This window comes from Ictalurus punctatus, chromosome 5, assembly GCF_001660625.3.
Source record: "Ictalurus punctatus breed USDA103 chromosome 5, Coco_2.0, whole genome shotgun sequence".
Classification (NCBI taxonomy): domain Eukaryota; kingdom Metazoa; phylum Chordata; class Actinopteri; order Siluriformes; family Ictaluridae; genus Ictalurus; species Ictalurus punctatus.
In genome coordinates, this window is record NC_030420.2 from 19,508,072 (window position 1) to 19,523,062 (window position 14,991).

The 14,991-nt window shown below is 38.1% G+C and overlaps 1 protein-coding gene across 2 annotated transcripts; it reads left to right on the top strand.

The window, feature by feature from the left end:
- Window positions 1-3,294: 3,294 nt before the first annotated feature.
- Window positions 3,295-13,186, top strand: LOC108266012 (coiled-coil domain-containing protein 112). 2 transcript variants are annotated; one of them, XM_053680293.1, is made up of 10 exons: window positions 3,295-3,404; window positions 3,797-3,858; window positions 3,941-4,062; window positions 6,309-6,398; window positions 6,505-6,580; window positions 6,691-7,081; window positions 9,525-9,944; window positions 10,025-10,120; window positions 10,225-10,343; window positions 12,290-13,186. In XM_053680293.1, exons 2-10 carry the CDS (start codon window positions 3,803-3,805, stop codon window positions 12,318-12,320), a joined length of 1,401 nt encoding a protein of 466 aa, XP_053536268.1. In that variant the 5' UTR covers window positions 3,295-3,404; window positions 3,797-3,802; the 3' UTR covers window positions 12,321-13,186. The 2 variants fall into 2 exon arrangements, with proteins under 2 accessions (XP_053536268.1, XP_017324432.3); XM_017468943.3 differs by having other exon boundaries at window positions 3,330-3,367.
- Window positions 13,187-14,991: the final 1,805 nt, after the last annotated feature.

The window sequence follows — 14,991 nt, forward strand, 5'->3', positions numbered from 1 at the left end:
CCATTTCACACCTGAGACCTTGTAACGCTAACAAGTCACATGACACCGGGGAGGGAACATGGCTAATTGGGCCCAATTTGGACATTTTCACTTAGGGGTGTACTCACTTTTGTTGCCAGTGGTTTAGACATTAATGGCTGTGTGTTATTTTGAGGGTACAGCAAATTTACACTGTTACACAAGCTGTACACTCACTACTTTACATTGTAGCAAAGTGTCATTTCTTCAGTGTTGTCACATGAAAAGATATAATCAAATATTTACAAAAATGTGAGGGGTGTACTCACTTTTGTGAGATACTGTATGTATGTGTATGTACATATACTGTATGTATGTGTGTGTGTGTGTGTGTGTATGTATTATTATGTATGTATGTATATACATACATACATACATACATACATAAAGTGGGGGAAATAAGTATTGAATGCATCAACATTTTTTTCAGTACATATATTTCCAATGAGGTTATTCCTAGGAAATTTTTCCCAGACATCAGTATTAACTCAATAAATAGGCAAATATAAAGAATTCACAGCATTAAAGTCCATAAATAAAGTTATGTGTAATAAAGTGGAATGACACAGGAAAAAAGTATTGAACATGCTAAGATAAAACAGTTCTAAAAGGCAAGGAACCAGCTGAAATCCATAAGTAAATATACCCCCTATTTGTGCAAATTAATATCAGCTGGGTTAGTAAACTGATGGTCTATAAAAAGGCTTTTCATTACCAAGGTGTCACACAAGAAACATCGCATGATGGGTAAAAGCAAAGAGCTCTCCTAAAACCTTCGCACCCTTATTGTTGCAAAACATATTGGAATCAGATGAAGACGTATTTCAAAACTTTTGAATCTTCCAGTAAGCACCATTGGGGCTATTATCCGAAAGTGATCACTCCATCAACCGGCCACGCACAGGAGCTCCTCGCAAGATTTCCAATCAGGGAGTCAGAAGAATAGTCAGAAGAGTAGCCCAAGAGCCAAGGACCACTCGGAAAGAGCTCCAGAAACACTTGGAGGCAGCAAATACCGTTGTCACAGATCACAGAGAAAACAATAGGCAATGCACTCCACTGCTCACGCCGCAAGACTCCATTACTAAAGAAAAGGCATGTCAAAGCTTGTTTAAAGTTTGCTACAGCTCATTTGGACAAACCTATGAAATACTGGGAGAATGTAGTCTGGTCAGACGAGAGCAAAATTTAGCTTTTTGGCTGTCCTTCTACACACCATGTTTGGAGAAGAAATGGCACTGCACATCACCCTAAAAACACTAAACCAACAGTGAAGTTTGGAGGTGAAAGCATCATGGTGTGGGGCTGTTTTTCATCGCATGGTACTGGCAGACTTAATACAATTGAAGGAACGATGAATGGAGCCCTTTACTGGGAGATTCTTGAAAAGAATCTGCTGCCATGCACCAGGATGATGAATGAGACGTGGGTGGACTTCCAGCAGGACAACGATCCAAAGCATACAGCAAAGGAAACAGTTGGTTTCAGAGAAAAAAAAAATCAAGTCATTTGACTGGGCCATTCTATCATCTGATTTGAATCCAGTTGAACAAGATTGAAAGACAATATGTTTAGAAGAATGGGCCAAAATCACACCTGAATACTGCTGCTGATTAATTTATTCATACAGGGAGTATCTTGAAGCTGTCATTACAAACAAAGGCTTCTCTACTAAGTATTAAATAAATTTCAGTTAGTGTGTTCAATATTTTTTTCCTGTGTCATTCCGCTTTATTACACATAACTTTATTTATGGACCTTAATGTTTGGTTTTATTTATATGTGCAAATTTCTTGAGTTAATACCAAAGTCTGACTTTACACACAACCCCAATGCCAGAAAAGTTGGGACGCTGTGTAAAATGTCAATAATAACAGAATGCAATGATTGGCAAATCTCATAAACCCATATGTTATTCACAATTGAACATAGAAAACATATCAAATGTTTAAACGGAGGAAATTAGCCAATTTTAAATTGGGAGATCTTTTTAAATCCCTTGTTAGCCTCATAGGCATCCAGATCCTTTTTTTTTTTTAAGTCCTTACAGAACTCTTTAGATCTTGGCATGATGACGCCACACACCTCAATAACCAAGGGAACACCAAACATTACATATGGGGTATAAATAAGACTGGTTCCACCTACATTTCCTAAGCAGGTTCTAATCACTGGCACCCAATCTTCAACACCTGATTCTAATTTTATAGGTTTGAATGTGTGATAATTTATACTTACTTTTTCCATGTGACTGATCTGGTTTTTGTTTTGTTGTTTATGTAAATTGTGAAAATTACTGCAAAATGTCAATTATATTTGTCATTTGATAGTGTATCAACTTTATTAATAGGCACTGTTTCAAAGTTGATCAAATGCTTGTCCAAATATGTCAAATAAGCCAACAATTTCCATGGGGTGTACTTATTTTTCACATGACTGTTTGTTTTTATATATATATATATATATATATATATATATATATATATATATATATATATATATATATATATATATATATATATATATATATATATATATATATATATATAATATTCTGTGTGTGTGTATATGTATATATGTCAAGCATTGGGATCTATTAGGCAGCACCTGTACAGTTCTCAAAGTTGATGTGTTGGAAGCAGGAAAAATGGGCAAGCGTAAGGATCTGAGTGGCTTTGGAAGAAGGCAAGCCGGTGGAGGAAGTGTGATGCACTGGGTGATGTTCTGCTGGGAAACCTTGGGTCCTGGCATCCATGTGGATGTTACTTTGACACGTACCACGTACCTAAACATTGTTGCAGACCAAGTACACTCCTTCATGGCAACAGTATTCCCTAATGGAAGTGGCCTCTTTTAGCAAGATAATGCATCATGCTATACTGCCAAAATTGTTCAGGATTGGTTTGAGGAACATGACAAGGAGTTCACGGTGTTGATTTGGCTCAAAATTCCCCAGATCTCAATCCGATTGTGCACCTGTGCAGACAGGTCAGAGCTGTTTTGGTGGCACAAGGGGGACCCACACAATATTAGGCAGGTGGTTTTGAAGTTATGGCTGATTGGTGTATGTTTGTATGCATATGTATGTGTCTCTGTGTGTACATTTGACATGTTCTACATGTTTCATATTTGGCGATGTCGGTTTGTTACATTATGGAGTTTTAGGGTGTTTTTAAAGAAACTGACGACACTGCCATAAGCACAGAGGTCATTCCCTCCTATTTGGCAGTAGGGGCAAGTGTATTTTTCCTGCACTGCATAAAGTTTTACATTCAAAATCTAAGATGGCCGCCTTGACAACATGCATTTCAAACAAACAAACAGCGGAGTACTGTTTTCGGATTCCCACGTACGAATTTCAAACATAATTCGATTACTAAAAACACGTAAGGGATGTATCTCATGTTAGGTTTCTTTTTTCTTTTCTTTCTTTTTTTTTCTTTTTTTTAACTTAAACGGTTATACGTTTAGCAACGAAAAGCCCGATACCTTCACGAAATCACGAATTGATTTCTATTGACAATATAGTGCACTAGCTAGGGTGCATAGTCCAATATAACATGCTCTAAGTAGTGCACTTATGTAGGGAGTAAGGAGCTATTTGAGATATCGTAGCTGCATTTGCTATCACTAACCTAGACTTTCGTGCGTGAAGTTTTCCCACTAAGCGCCGTGTTAGATTTCTGCCAAAACAAAAAAGTACATTAATGCCAAAGTGAAGAAAAAAATTCCTTGTAAAGAGAGTGTAAAACAACGTTGTTAAATGCATCACTCCTAGGAAAGCATGGATTTGGCGAATACATCAGATTTCCTACGAAAAGCTGAACACCTGAGAAAGTTGTGAGTAAACAGTGACTGTAAACAATAAACAAGTGAATTAATTATATCTCTGATGATTTATTATTTGTATGTGTCTATGCAGGGTTGATCAACATGAAAAAGCAAGAGCACTGAATAAGCCCAGGAGGAGGAATGGCCTCAGGGATTGTTTCTGTGAATTAGCAGAGTTTGAGAACAAGCTGAATATGGAATTTAAGGCTGAAAGTAAGTTGTTGGAAAGTAAACTGTGTTTTCCCTTTTACTCTATATATATATCACACACACACACACACACACACACACACACACACACACACAATTTGAAGTGCTTATGTTTTGTTTCACAGTGGAATTTCACATTACCACTTTTGACTTCATCTCTCTCCACTGGCTTCCTGTAGCTTCCCATATCAAATTTAAGGCCTTGATGCTCATGCACAAGACCTTGTCTGGAACAGCACACCCCTTCCTCAACACTCTCCTTGAGGCTTACGTTCCCAAACGCAATCTGCATTCGGTTAACGACCGACACTTACTAGTGCCTACTCAGCCTGGCTCAAGGTCCCTTTCCAGAAGCTTCACAGTAACTGTTCCTCAGTGGTGGAATGAACTTCCAACCTCAATCCAGACCGCAGAATCTCTCACTATTTTCAAAAACCAGCTAAAGACCCACCTCTTCTGTGAGCATTCAACTAACCCCTAAAATGCCAACCCCACATTATTTAAAAAAAATAAATAAACAGCAACCCTATTCTGACTCCTACATCTTGACTCTGTGCAATTTGCTTCTCTAGAACTCAATTATAAATCTTGCATGGTAGCACTACTTGTATTGATCTCCGCTTGATATATCGCTTGGTGTGTATTTCCTCATTTGTAAGTCGCTTTGGATAAAAGTGTCTGTTAAATGAATAAATGTAAATGGAGTGCCATGGAGTTAGTCTATATTAAATGTATGTGTTACATCCATTTTTAGTTTGGTAGAATAAATACATATTTCTTTGTCCTTTTTCTTTGTCTAAATGTTATGAACTATTGCTGGAATTGTATGTAGTTGATGTCGAACACACAGAAGCGGAGTGATGGACACAGTGAAATGTCTCAGTGCTGTTATACTAAATATCCACATGATTGGAACGCTGCTTGTTCAATCAAATTGGTGGAACTAACTGTTGAATAATAATAATAATAATGAAGGATAACTTGTGATTTCCATAACTATAACTAAATTGAAGAAAAAAAAATCACCCCAGTGGTTTAGAACACTGGAGTTGCTGGTCTACAGCCACTTTCTTTTCCGTAATTTGATAGTCTTTATTGGTCACATATACATTACGACACAGGGAAATTCTTTTTTTTCTTCACATAACCCAGCATGTCAGGAAGCTGGGGTCAGAGCACAGGGTCAGCCATGATAGAGCACCCCTGGAGCAGAGAGGGTTAAGGTCCTTGCTCAAGGGCCCAACAGTAACCCAGAGCCTTAACCGTCAATGGTTTGGTGTGATTTAGTTGAGCTTGGATTTTTTTTGTGAGAAAGAGCTTCTGTCTAGCCGCCCTACCCTGTAGCTTAGACATGTGAAGAATACGAGAGATTGTTGTCACACATTGTTGTAATCGGTACTTGTCAGATATTCCTGCAGCTCCTTTAATGTTGCCGTAGGTCTCTTGGCAGCCTCCCTGGTAAGTTTTTGTCTTTTGAAGGGACGTCCTGTTCTTGGTAATGTCACTGTGGTGTTCCATTTTCTCTATTTGTTGTTGATGGCCTTCATGGGGTTCCATGGTACAGCTAATGTTTTGGAAATTCTTTTATACCTCTTTCCTGATCGATACCTTTCAACAAGTCAGATACCATGCATGCTTTGTAAGCTCTTTGTGGACCATGGCTTCAGCAGTCAGATGAAACCAAGAAGATGTGAAGAAAATCCTACAGTAACAGCTGGGTCTTATTTGGGGTTATTCAGAATAATTTTGTTGATCACATCCCCAATTATAAGAGAGTGCACACTTATGCAACCTGATTATTGTAACTTAAAAAAAAAAAAAACCCTAAAACTGATTTTTGATTGTTTTTCACTTAATTTTCAACAAATTTTAATTTACTAGTGCTTTCTGTAGGATATGTGCTGTTTGTGGTGCTGCAAGTACACACCTGTATCAGTGATACACTGCAGTCTCAAATACTTATGGCATCCCAAATTAAATAATTTGTCATCGCACTGTTGGTGTTATTACAACTTAGGCACTCTACTCCGGACGTAGCCTTAAATTCTGTTGAAAAAAATGCACTCAATGCCATGAGCTCAGTGGAGGAAAAGCACAGCATACTTTATGAAATGTTCTTCTGCAAGTAGCCAGCAGTAGTATATTTATTCAGAGGAGGTGAAATTCTAAGCTCTTGCCTCTTGTAGCTTTAAGCAGTCATTTTGTATTCATATGATCCCCATTTATGTTCCATTTCTGTTTTCTTGTAGTACTGAGAGTGCAGCAACAATTACAAAAGATCCGAAATGGTGTGTACAGATTCCAGGGGCAGTTGATGGATGTGAAGCCATCTCCCAATTGTAAGTAACATTATACAAATATAAGCTTTTTTTTGTCTCCATACATAAGCGTAGACTTAATCATCTTATTTGTCAAAGGAACATTTTCTCTCTCTTTAATTGCCAGTGATCGAAAAACTGAAAGACATCATGAGTGAAATTGAGAATGCCATCAACACCTTCAAAGAACAACAACATAAAAGGTATTTTAAAAAAAACCCCTCTTTTTGTGATTAAACTGAAATAAATTGTGAGCAGTTAACTTGTGCATAGAGTGTAAAAAAACATATTGTTTGCTCATTTTCCATCTAAGTTTTGAGGAGCTCTTGCAGGAGGAAAGAACTTGTTGGCAAGAGATATGTGCCTTTGAAAGGAAGATTGACTCTTGGATGTTGGCTGTGAAGAAGGACATTGAGTTTCCCATAGTTCAGAAAAGCAAGCATGACATGACCACAAAAATGAGAAAGGAGTTTCCTATAGAGGTCATGGCTCTGGAAACATTCCTGCAGCAGACAGGAGGAAAACTGGGTGGCTGGGACCAATATGACCATCAGAGCTTCCTAAAAGTGTGGACCAAGCACCGTGGGAAACCCTCGTACAGGTCCGAGGTCAAACTGTACTTACCGGGCAAGACTGAAGAGGATATAAGATTGCACGAGGACTGGTATCTAGAAATGTGCCATCTCCAGGAAAAGAAGAAAGAGGTACGGCTTCACTCTGGATTTTTCAGTGCTGATTGCTAAACTAATGAAGTCTTGTGTGGTGTTAAAAAGGAAGTAATATAGAGTCCTGTTTCAAAATAAGCATTTCCTGTCATGATTACAGTGACCACATCAGTATTTTTATTTATTTATTTTTTTTGTATTGTAAATTACATGTTAAGGAAACCTGAATGGCCAACCAGGAAGTTGGTAAGATGCGTGAGTTTTGCTAGTAGGTTGTAATGGTTGGCTAGAGTGGAAAAACTGGCCATTGGCCATTCAGGTTTCCTTAACATGTAATTTACAATACAAAAACTTTCTTACAAATGATGCTACTGGTGTGGTTTCCATCTCTTCAGGCTGCATCAAAACTACAAAGTGTACTAACATACTAAATAGTAGGGGTAGAAGTTCACAATTTACACCAATCAGCCAGGACATTAAAATCACCTACCTAATAATGTGTAGGTCCCCCTTGTGGTGCCAAAACAGCTCTGACCCGTCACAGCATGGACTCCACAAGACCTCTGAAGGTGTGCTGTGGTATCTGGCGCCAAGACCTTTAAGTACGTTTTAAGTCTCGATCAGATTGAGATCTGGGGAATTTGGAGACCAAGTCAACACCTTGAACTCTTTGTCATGTTCCTCAAACCATTCCTGAACAATTTTTGCAGTGTGCAGGGCATTTAGGTAGGTTGTATGTGTCAAAGTAACATCCCCATGAATAACAGGACCCAAGGTTTCCCAGCAGAACATCACCCAGAGCATCACACTGCCTCTGCCAGCTTGCCTTCTTCCTAGAGTGCATCCTGGTGCCCTGTCTTCCCCCGGTAAGCGACGCACATGCACCCGGCCGTCCCCACGATATAAAAGAAAACGTGATCCATCAAACCAGGCCACCTTCTTTTCTGAACTTTTCAGCAATTTGTGCTGTAGTAGCTCTTCTGTGGAAGAGCACGCCCTTGACCCTGTGGCTGGTTCACCAGTTGTCCTTCCTTGGACCTCTTTTGGTAGCTACTAACAACTGCATACCGGGAACACCCCACAAGACCTGCCGTTTTGGAGATGCTCCGACCCAGCATCTAGCCATCCAATTTGGCCCATGTCAAAGTCACGCAGACTTGCCCATTTTTCCTTTTTCCAACACATCAACTTCTAGAACTGTTTGTTCACTTGCTGACTAATATATCCCACCCCTTGACAGGTGCCACTGTAACAGGATATTCAATCTTACTCACTTCACCTTTCAGTAGTTTTAATGTTTTAGCTGATCAGTGTATCAGTGCCCATAAAAAGAGTAGTACCACATTACCCCCCCCCCCCCCCCCCCCCCCAAAAAAAAATAAAATAAATAAAAACCTTTTAAAAAACCTGATTCTTTTTAATTAATGTTTACAAAACTTCTTGAACATGGAAAAGAGAAAATGAAATATTCTGTAGGAAGATTTTGTTTACTGTCCAATCACTGAGCAACAATGCAGTTATACTGACATATGGTTTAGTAGGTTGGTACACAGGGTTGGTCAAAGCCACAAAATTTTTTAGGAAAGTTTTGTTTCCACTGCACTTCGCATTACACTATTAACGTTATAAACATTACTGTTTGGCACAAACCTTTATCATCATAGTGCCATTTTGGACAGTCCATGATTGTGTTTGGATCATAGTTTCATGTGATATGGTCATAAAAAATTCAACATACACTGTGTTGTTTATACAGAACATACACTGTGTTAAGGATATTTAGAATAGTTATACCTTTACAGATGTGTTGTACCAGTTTAGCTGATGTCATGAAGTGTTTTTGTTTTGTGCAGTGTAGCTCTTTATGCTTTTTAATATGCTTTAAGTTTGTAAAAATGAAACAATGTCGTCTACATTTATCAAGCACCTGCCAGATGACAAGCAGGAAAATAGTTGAGTATCCAGATGATCTTATCGCCATGGTAACTTAATATTTGAGTTTGTACAGGATTTCACTGACGTTTTTTGTGATTGTTGCAGCCCAAAATGCTTTATTTTGCTACAGCTTTTTTTTTTTTTTTCTTTTTAAATCTGCGATGCAACTTGCGGAGGTTTTTTGTTCATGCATTTTTTTGCGTAAAACTAGAATTGGCAAAATTGCAGTTGCACGAAATTGTTTTGCATGGTCTGCTGCAGTGATGGGACTTTTAGCTGTACTCATGTTTGATGCACGTGAATCGAAGAGAGATCTGGCTGAATGTGCGTTGTGATGCGATGACATCACATGACACATCTTGGCCCAAATCTGCGGAAAATCTGTGGTAATTTTGTAAAATTCCAATCTCTTCCCACTGATATGCGATATACTGAAAACAGTGGTATTGGGTTAGACGCTTATCCAACCATGCTAATGTTCGAAACTCCAGTTTTGCATCTATATACTCCACCCATAATTTGGCTGAAAATATACCTTATTTACTAGGCTATTCGGAAATGGAGGTCAGAAAGGCAGAGAGAACGGGAAGCTCGGGTGCAGCATGAACACCAGGCTGAAGAGGCAGAGAGGAAAGAGCAAGAAGTCGCTCTAGCGGAAGCCCAGCGTCTCAAACAGGAAGAGGAGCGCAGGGAGGCGGCACTCCGTCTGGAGGCCTGGAGGAAGCAGCGGAGGCAGCAGCAGGAGCAGGAGGAGGAGCAGAGACTCCGGGAAGAGGTGCTGCAGAGCAAAAGACTGAAGGAGGAGAGGCGGAGGCAGCAGGAGGTCAAACTCGCTGTGGAGGCCCACATCAGGGAGAGGAACGAAGAGGAGCAGCTGAGAATGCTGGAGAAGGAAGCACAGGAGCGAGTGGAGGTTGAGGAGCGGAGGAGACAGGCTGCTGAAGGCATCAAACGTTTTCAAGAGAGGGTGAGTTTAGAGAAAACACATTTTAGTTGAGGTTTTGATTGAGAAAATCTCAGAAAGTGCAGTTCATTTTGTCTGCGTAGGATCTACACATGTTAGAGACAAAACTGCAGGAAAAGCAGGCTAAAGAGGAGGAGGAGTTGGGACGGCTGAAGAAGCAGGCTAAACTAAAAGAGAAGGTGACAGTTCAGTGGAAATAAATAGTCTAATGAAGTATTAATTAACTTTTAATAGTGACCACTGTTTGTTTGTTTGTTTGTTTGTTTATTTATTTATTTTGCAGGTTGAAAGTCACATTAGCCGAGATCCTTCAAGACTCTGGAAACCAACCAGAGGATGGGAAGCACGCAGCAAAGAGATTGGGCCAACAGGAGGTGGACCTGTCTATCACATGTTTCATAGGTATGGATTTATACATGAATCTGTTTACTTAAGCCACAAGTAAAGGTGTTGTCTTAATTTCACAAATTGCGTCATGTTGTCATAATTTATCAACCTCACATCAAACACCGAATTTGGAATGAAATTTTGTGGGCCCTTGTGATGCATCCAGTATCTCTGACCAAGCGTGTGATTTGCTGCCTTCACTGTAGAGAGAGTGTGTATAAAACAGGTAGACAGTCACAATAAAAAAAATAGTCAAATACAGATGTTTTCAACGTTATAACTTGGAGGATCAACAGCTGCTCAAAGTACATGCAAAGAAGGTGGTGAATATTACAAAATGCATTTATATCACAATCAGAAAAGTTTGAACTGATATAATGTGTTTTTGTTTTTTACTATTAATATCCTAACATACACTTTTTTTATGGAATTCAATTTGTGCTAAAAGTATTGAACGTAACTTTTCAAGAAACGAACAAAAATATATAATGATAATTGAATTAAGTTAATTGGAAACAATTTAACACGATCTTCAAATAAACAGCATTCTTCATTAACAGTTTTCTAAGCTTCCTTTTCGCTAATCATGGTTTATGGATGCACTGCTAGAGTTTTCACACTTTACCGTCTTCATTCTGGCAAACCTCTCGTGTGGGCGGGAGGTGTGTGACGAAAAATAAAAAATTCTCGCAGTGCATTCATAAACCATGATTAGCTAAAATAAGCTTATAAAACTTAAGAATGCTGTTTATTTGAAGATCATGTTAGGTTTTTGCTACTGAGTTTCAGTTTGAGTGTTTTTTTCTTCTTTCTCATTGTGTATTTTTGTTTGTTTTTGAAAAGTTAAATACTTTTGGCACAAATTTAATTTCATACCTTCGAAAATTATTTGTATGTTTAATAATGAAGGAACATATGTGATCCTAACACACTAAATGGCTTGTTGGTGTAAAATGTATTTCTTGGTCTTTTTATCATTTGATGCTAAGGGTATACAGACTTTTGCCCTTGGCTGTTGCTTTTAGGTATCACAAACATTTTTTTGTTTTACATTTATGGCATTTGGCAGACACCCTTATCCAGAGCGGCTTACATTTAACTCATTGATACACCTGAGCAGTTGAGCCCTTGAGCAAGGCCCTTAACCCTCAACAGTGGCAGCTTGGTGGTGCTGGGGTTTGAACTCATGACCTTCCAATTAACCACTGAGCTACCACTGCCTCCAGTTTATCACATTCTCATCTGACTTGTCCTTCCAAGTCAAACAGATCCAAGAAGTATATAGTCCAATTTTACCAAAGAATGACAACACGAGGACCAAGCTTTCAGGTTGAAAAGAGAAATCTTAACAGGATCCTGAGTCAATTACTGGTTGCAGGAATATCACTCAACCAATAGCAAGAGACCAGTGACAAATTAAAAGTGACAAAGTGTGTTAGTAAGGTGCTGGCCCACAATAAACCACCAGAACAGCTTCACTGCAAATTGGAAAAGATTTTACAAGTCTCTGGGACTGTACTGGAGGAATGAAAAGCAGTCTTTATGAAGATATTCCCTCAGTTGGTGTTTGATGATTGTGAAATGTCACTCCACAATCTCGGTTTGAGATCTGGCGATTGTCAAGACCATAGCATATGATTGCCATCATTTGAAGACGCATCAAACCATTCAGTGATCACTTGTAGATCGGGGCAGAGTCATCGGGGAAGAGAGAACTCAGGATATCTATCAGGATAGTAATATTTCAACATAACCGTGTACCGAGTTGCAGTGGCCCTTCCCTGTAAGTGTACAAAACCATGTTGGCAAAACTCCCCCCTGATGAATTTATCACATGTCTGTGTTATAACTATAGGTTTATTCCTGCATCTGTTCATGTTGTGTGCCAGTGTTAATTCTTGTATTCTGTATTAACTTCATGCTAACATTCACTCACGTTATGTTTAATCTGTCTATCACAGGGCAATACCGACATGGAGACAAGGCCTTTAAACCTGGGTTCAGTCTTCACAGAGCATCCAGACATGCACAAGAATGTCATGAACTATTGCTGTTTGTGTAAATCGATTCTAGTTCTGATAAAAGGAAAAAAAATACATGTTATGTTTTAAACACCATTTACCTGAGAGATTTTTGAATGTAGTTAATTATATAAATTGGTCACTACTTTTTGTTACAACACAAACACACAGGTTTATTAGCTTTTAATGTGTAGCGTGTTTAATTGAGAGAAAAAAACAACGACGTAAAGCTTAACTCCTTACCTTCTGCAGCAATTCTTTTATGACCAGCTTTTCAATTTCTAATTTTGCACCTGCATTTAATAGGGTAAAATAAAATGCTCCAGATAACATCAAAAGTTGTTTTTTTCTCTACTTACCAACTGGTTTCCAGTGTATTGACATCACCAGTATCAGCTAATTCCCAATCAGACCTCTGAATTGAAAAGAAACCAAAGATTTAAGAATGCACTTATTCTTAAAGAGTGGTGAAAAAATGTTCTTGCTTGATATTTGGTGTAATAATTATGTTCTTAATGTGTCATTTACTAGGACTTTAATATACAAAATTGGATTTTAGGTAGACAGTCACTTTAAACACAGAATCAGTATACCTAACAAACCTATAAAAACATAAATATATATTTTATTCAGGGTTTTCTTTCAGCTGTTATACTTTTCCCAAGTACATCAGCGAAAGAAGTCCTTATTGTGGTTCCCTATGTGTCATGATAACCCTATTTATGATGTCTCATTACTAGAAAAGAAGTATTTAATACTTTAATGAACTATAAATTCCTTGCCTGTGTAATGTGAAAGTAGATATTTTCATTTCAGTAAAGCATGATGTAGTTGTAACGGTAGTCTTTGTTTATTTCCTTAAACTCCTTTCACGATCGCTTATTCCTGTGATTTATTTACAGGTGCATCTCAAAAAATTTGAATGTCATGGAAAAGTTCATATTTTTCCTGTAATTTAATTCAAAAAGTGGAACTTTCATATTTTCTAGATTTAGTCTCACGCAGTGAAATATTTCAAGCCTTTTTTTTTTTTTTTTTAAATCGTGATGATTATGGTCTCATGTATTATGGATCATGGAAATCAAAAATCCAGTACCTCAAAATATTAGAATAAAGAATTTATAATACTGAAATGTTGACCTGAAAAGTATATTAATTTATGCAGTCATATTTACGGAATAGCATGCTCCTTGATGAATAATAAGCAGGTAGTTTAATGGTTTTCCGTAACTGCCTGTAAAACCAATTTAACCTTGTCAAACTTGTCCGTCCCAACTGTTCACGTGAATACTCGAAACCAATACGTCATACTGAATATCAATTCAGCACACTCGGTACTGTCTGACTTTTATAGCATACAGCTGTATAGTGATGACTCATGGTCGCACGATCCGGTATCATCGGATGAGTTCCCTTTTGAGTTCCTCTTAAGGTTTCTTCCTCATGTCATCTCAGGGTGTTTCCTCTGTTGCCTCTGGCTTGCTCATTAGAGATTTCTGTTAAGGTGGTTTGTGACAATGTCCATTGTTATAGGTGTTCTATAAATAAAATTTAATTGATTCAATTGAAATGCTCTAAATATTCATATGCCTTTTAGAGGTCTCTTTTTGATGCTTCAACATCTAAATTACTTTGATTTTACTTTGAATTCACTTTTATTTGTATAGCAGAAGTTGATAGATATCAGGATGTATAGTGAGCAAGCCAGTTGCAGGGGGGAATCCCCAAGATGACATTAGGAAGAAATCTTGAACGGATCTAGACTTGTCTGGGTGACACTGAAGAGTGTCATTATAAGAGAGTGTAATGTATTAATATTCCTCCATAGTTGTGTACAATGAAGTCATACTGTAGTGTCATAGCAAGTGAGTTGAAAGTATGTTCAGGTTCAGTATGATCATCATGGTCCTCGTGAGCCATGCAACAGTTCTTTGGGACATCATGTCTACAGCATCTAGATGTGATTGTCCACTGAAGAAAGGTCTTGAGTGTAAACTGTTTTGTAAACTGAAGTGTTTATCTTCAGAGTATCCATGTGGCACCATCCACAGCAGTCACGAGTCCAGAAAGCAGAAGTAGAGCATCAGGATGAATTAGGGTGAGAAGAGACACAGCAGTGGCAGTGTATCAGGTTCAGGCATCCCCATCACAAAGAGGGGGAGAGAGAGAGAGAGACACACACACACACACACACACACACAGACAGACACAGAGGGACACACAGAGAGAGAGAGGGACACACACACACAGAGGGACACACAGAGTGAGAGGGACACACACACACACACACAGAGGGACACGGGCACACAGAGAACACAGACTTTGGTTCTGAATTTTTTGGTCCAATTAATTGACATGGACTATATTTAATTGTTGGGGGGTTTTGGTCAGTTTTATATATATATATATATATATATATATATATATATATATATATATATGTATATGTATATGTATATACTATGTATATATATATGTATATGTATATGTATATACTATGTATATACTATGTATATATATATGTATATGTATATACTATGTATATATATATGTATATACTATGTATATATATATGTATATACTCCCACTTCCCTGTACAAACATAAATGGACGGCTTTGAACAAACAGGACTTTTATTTTCG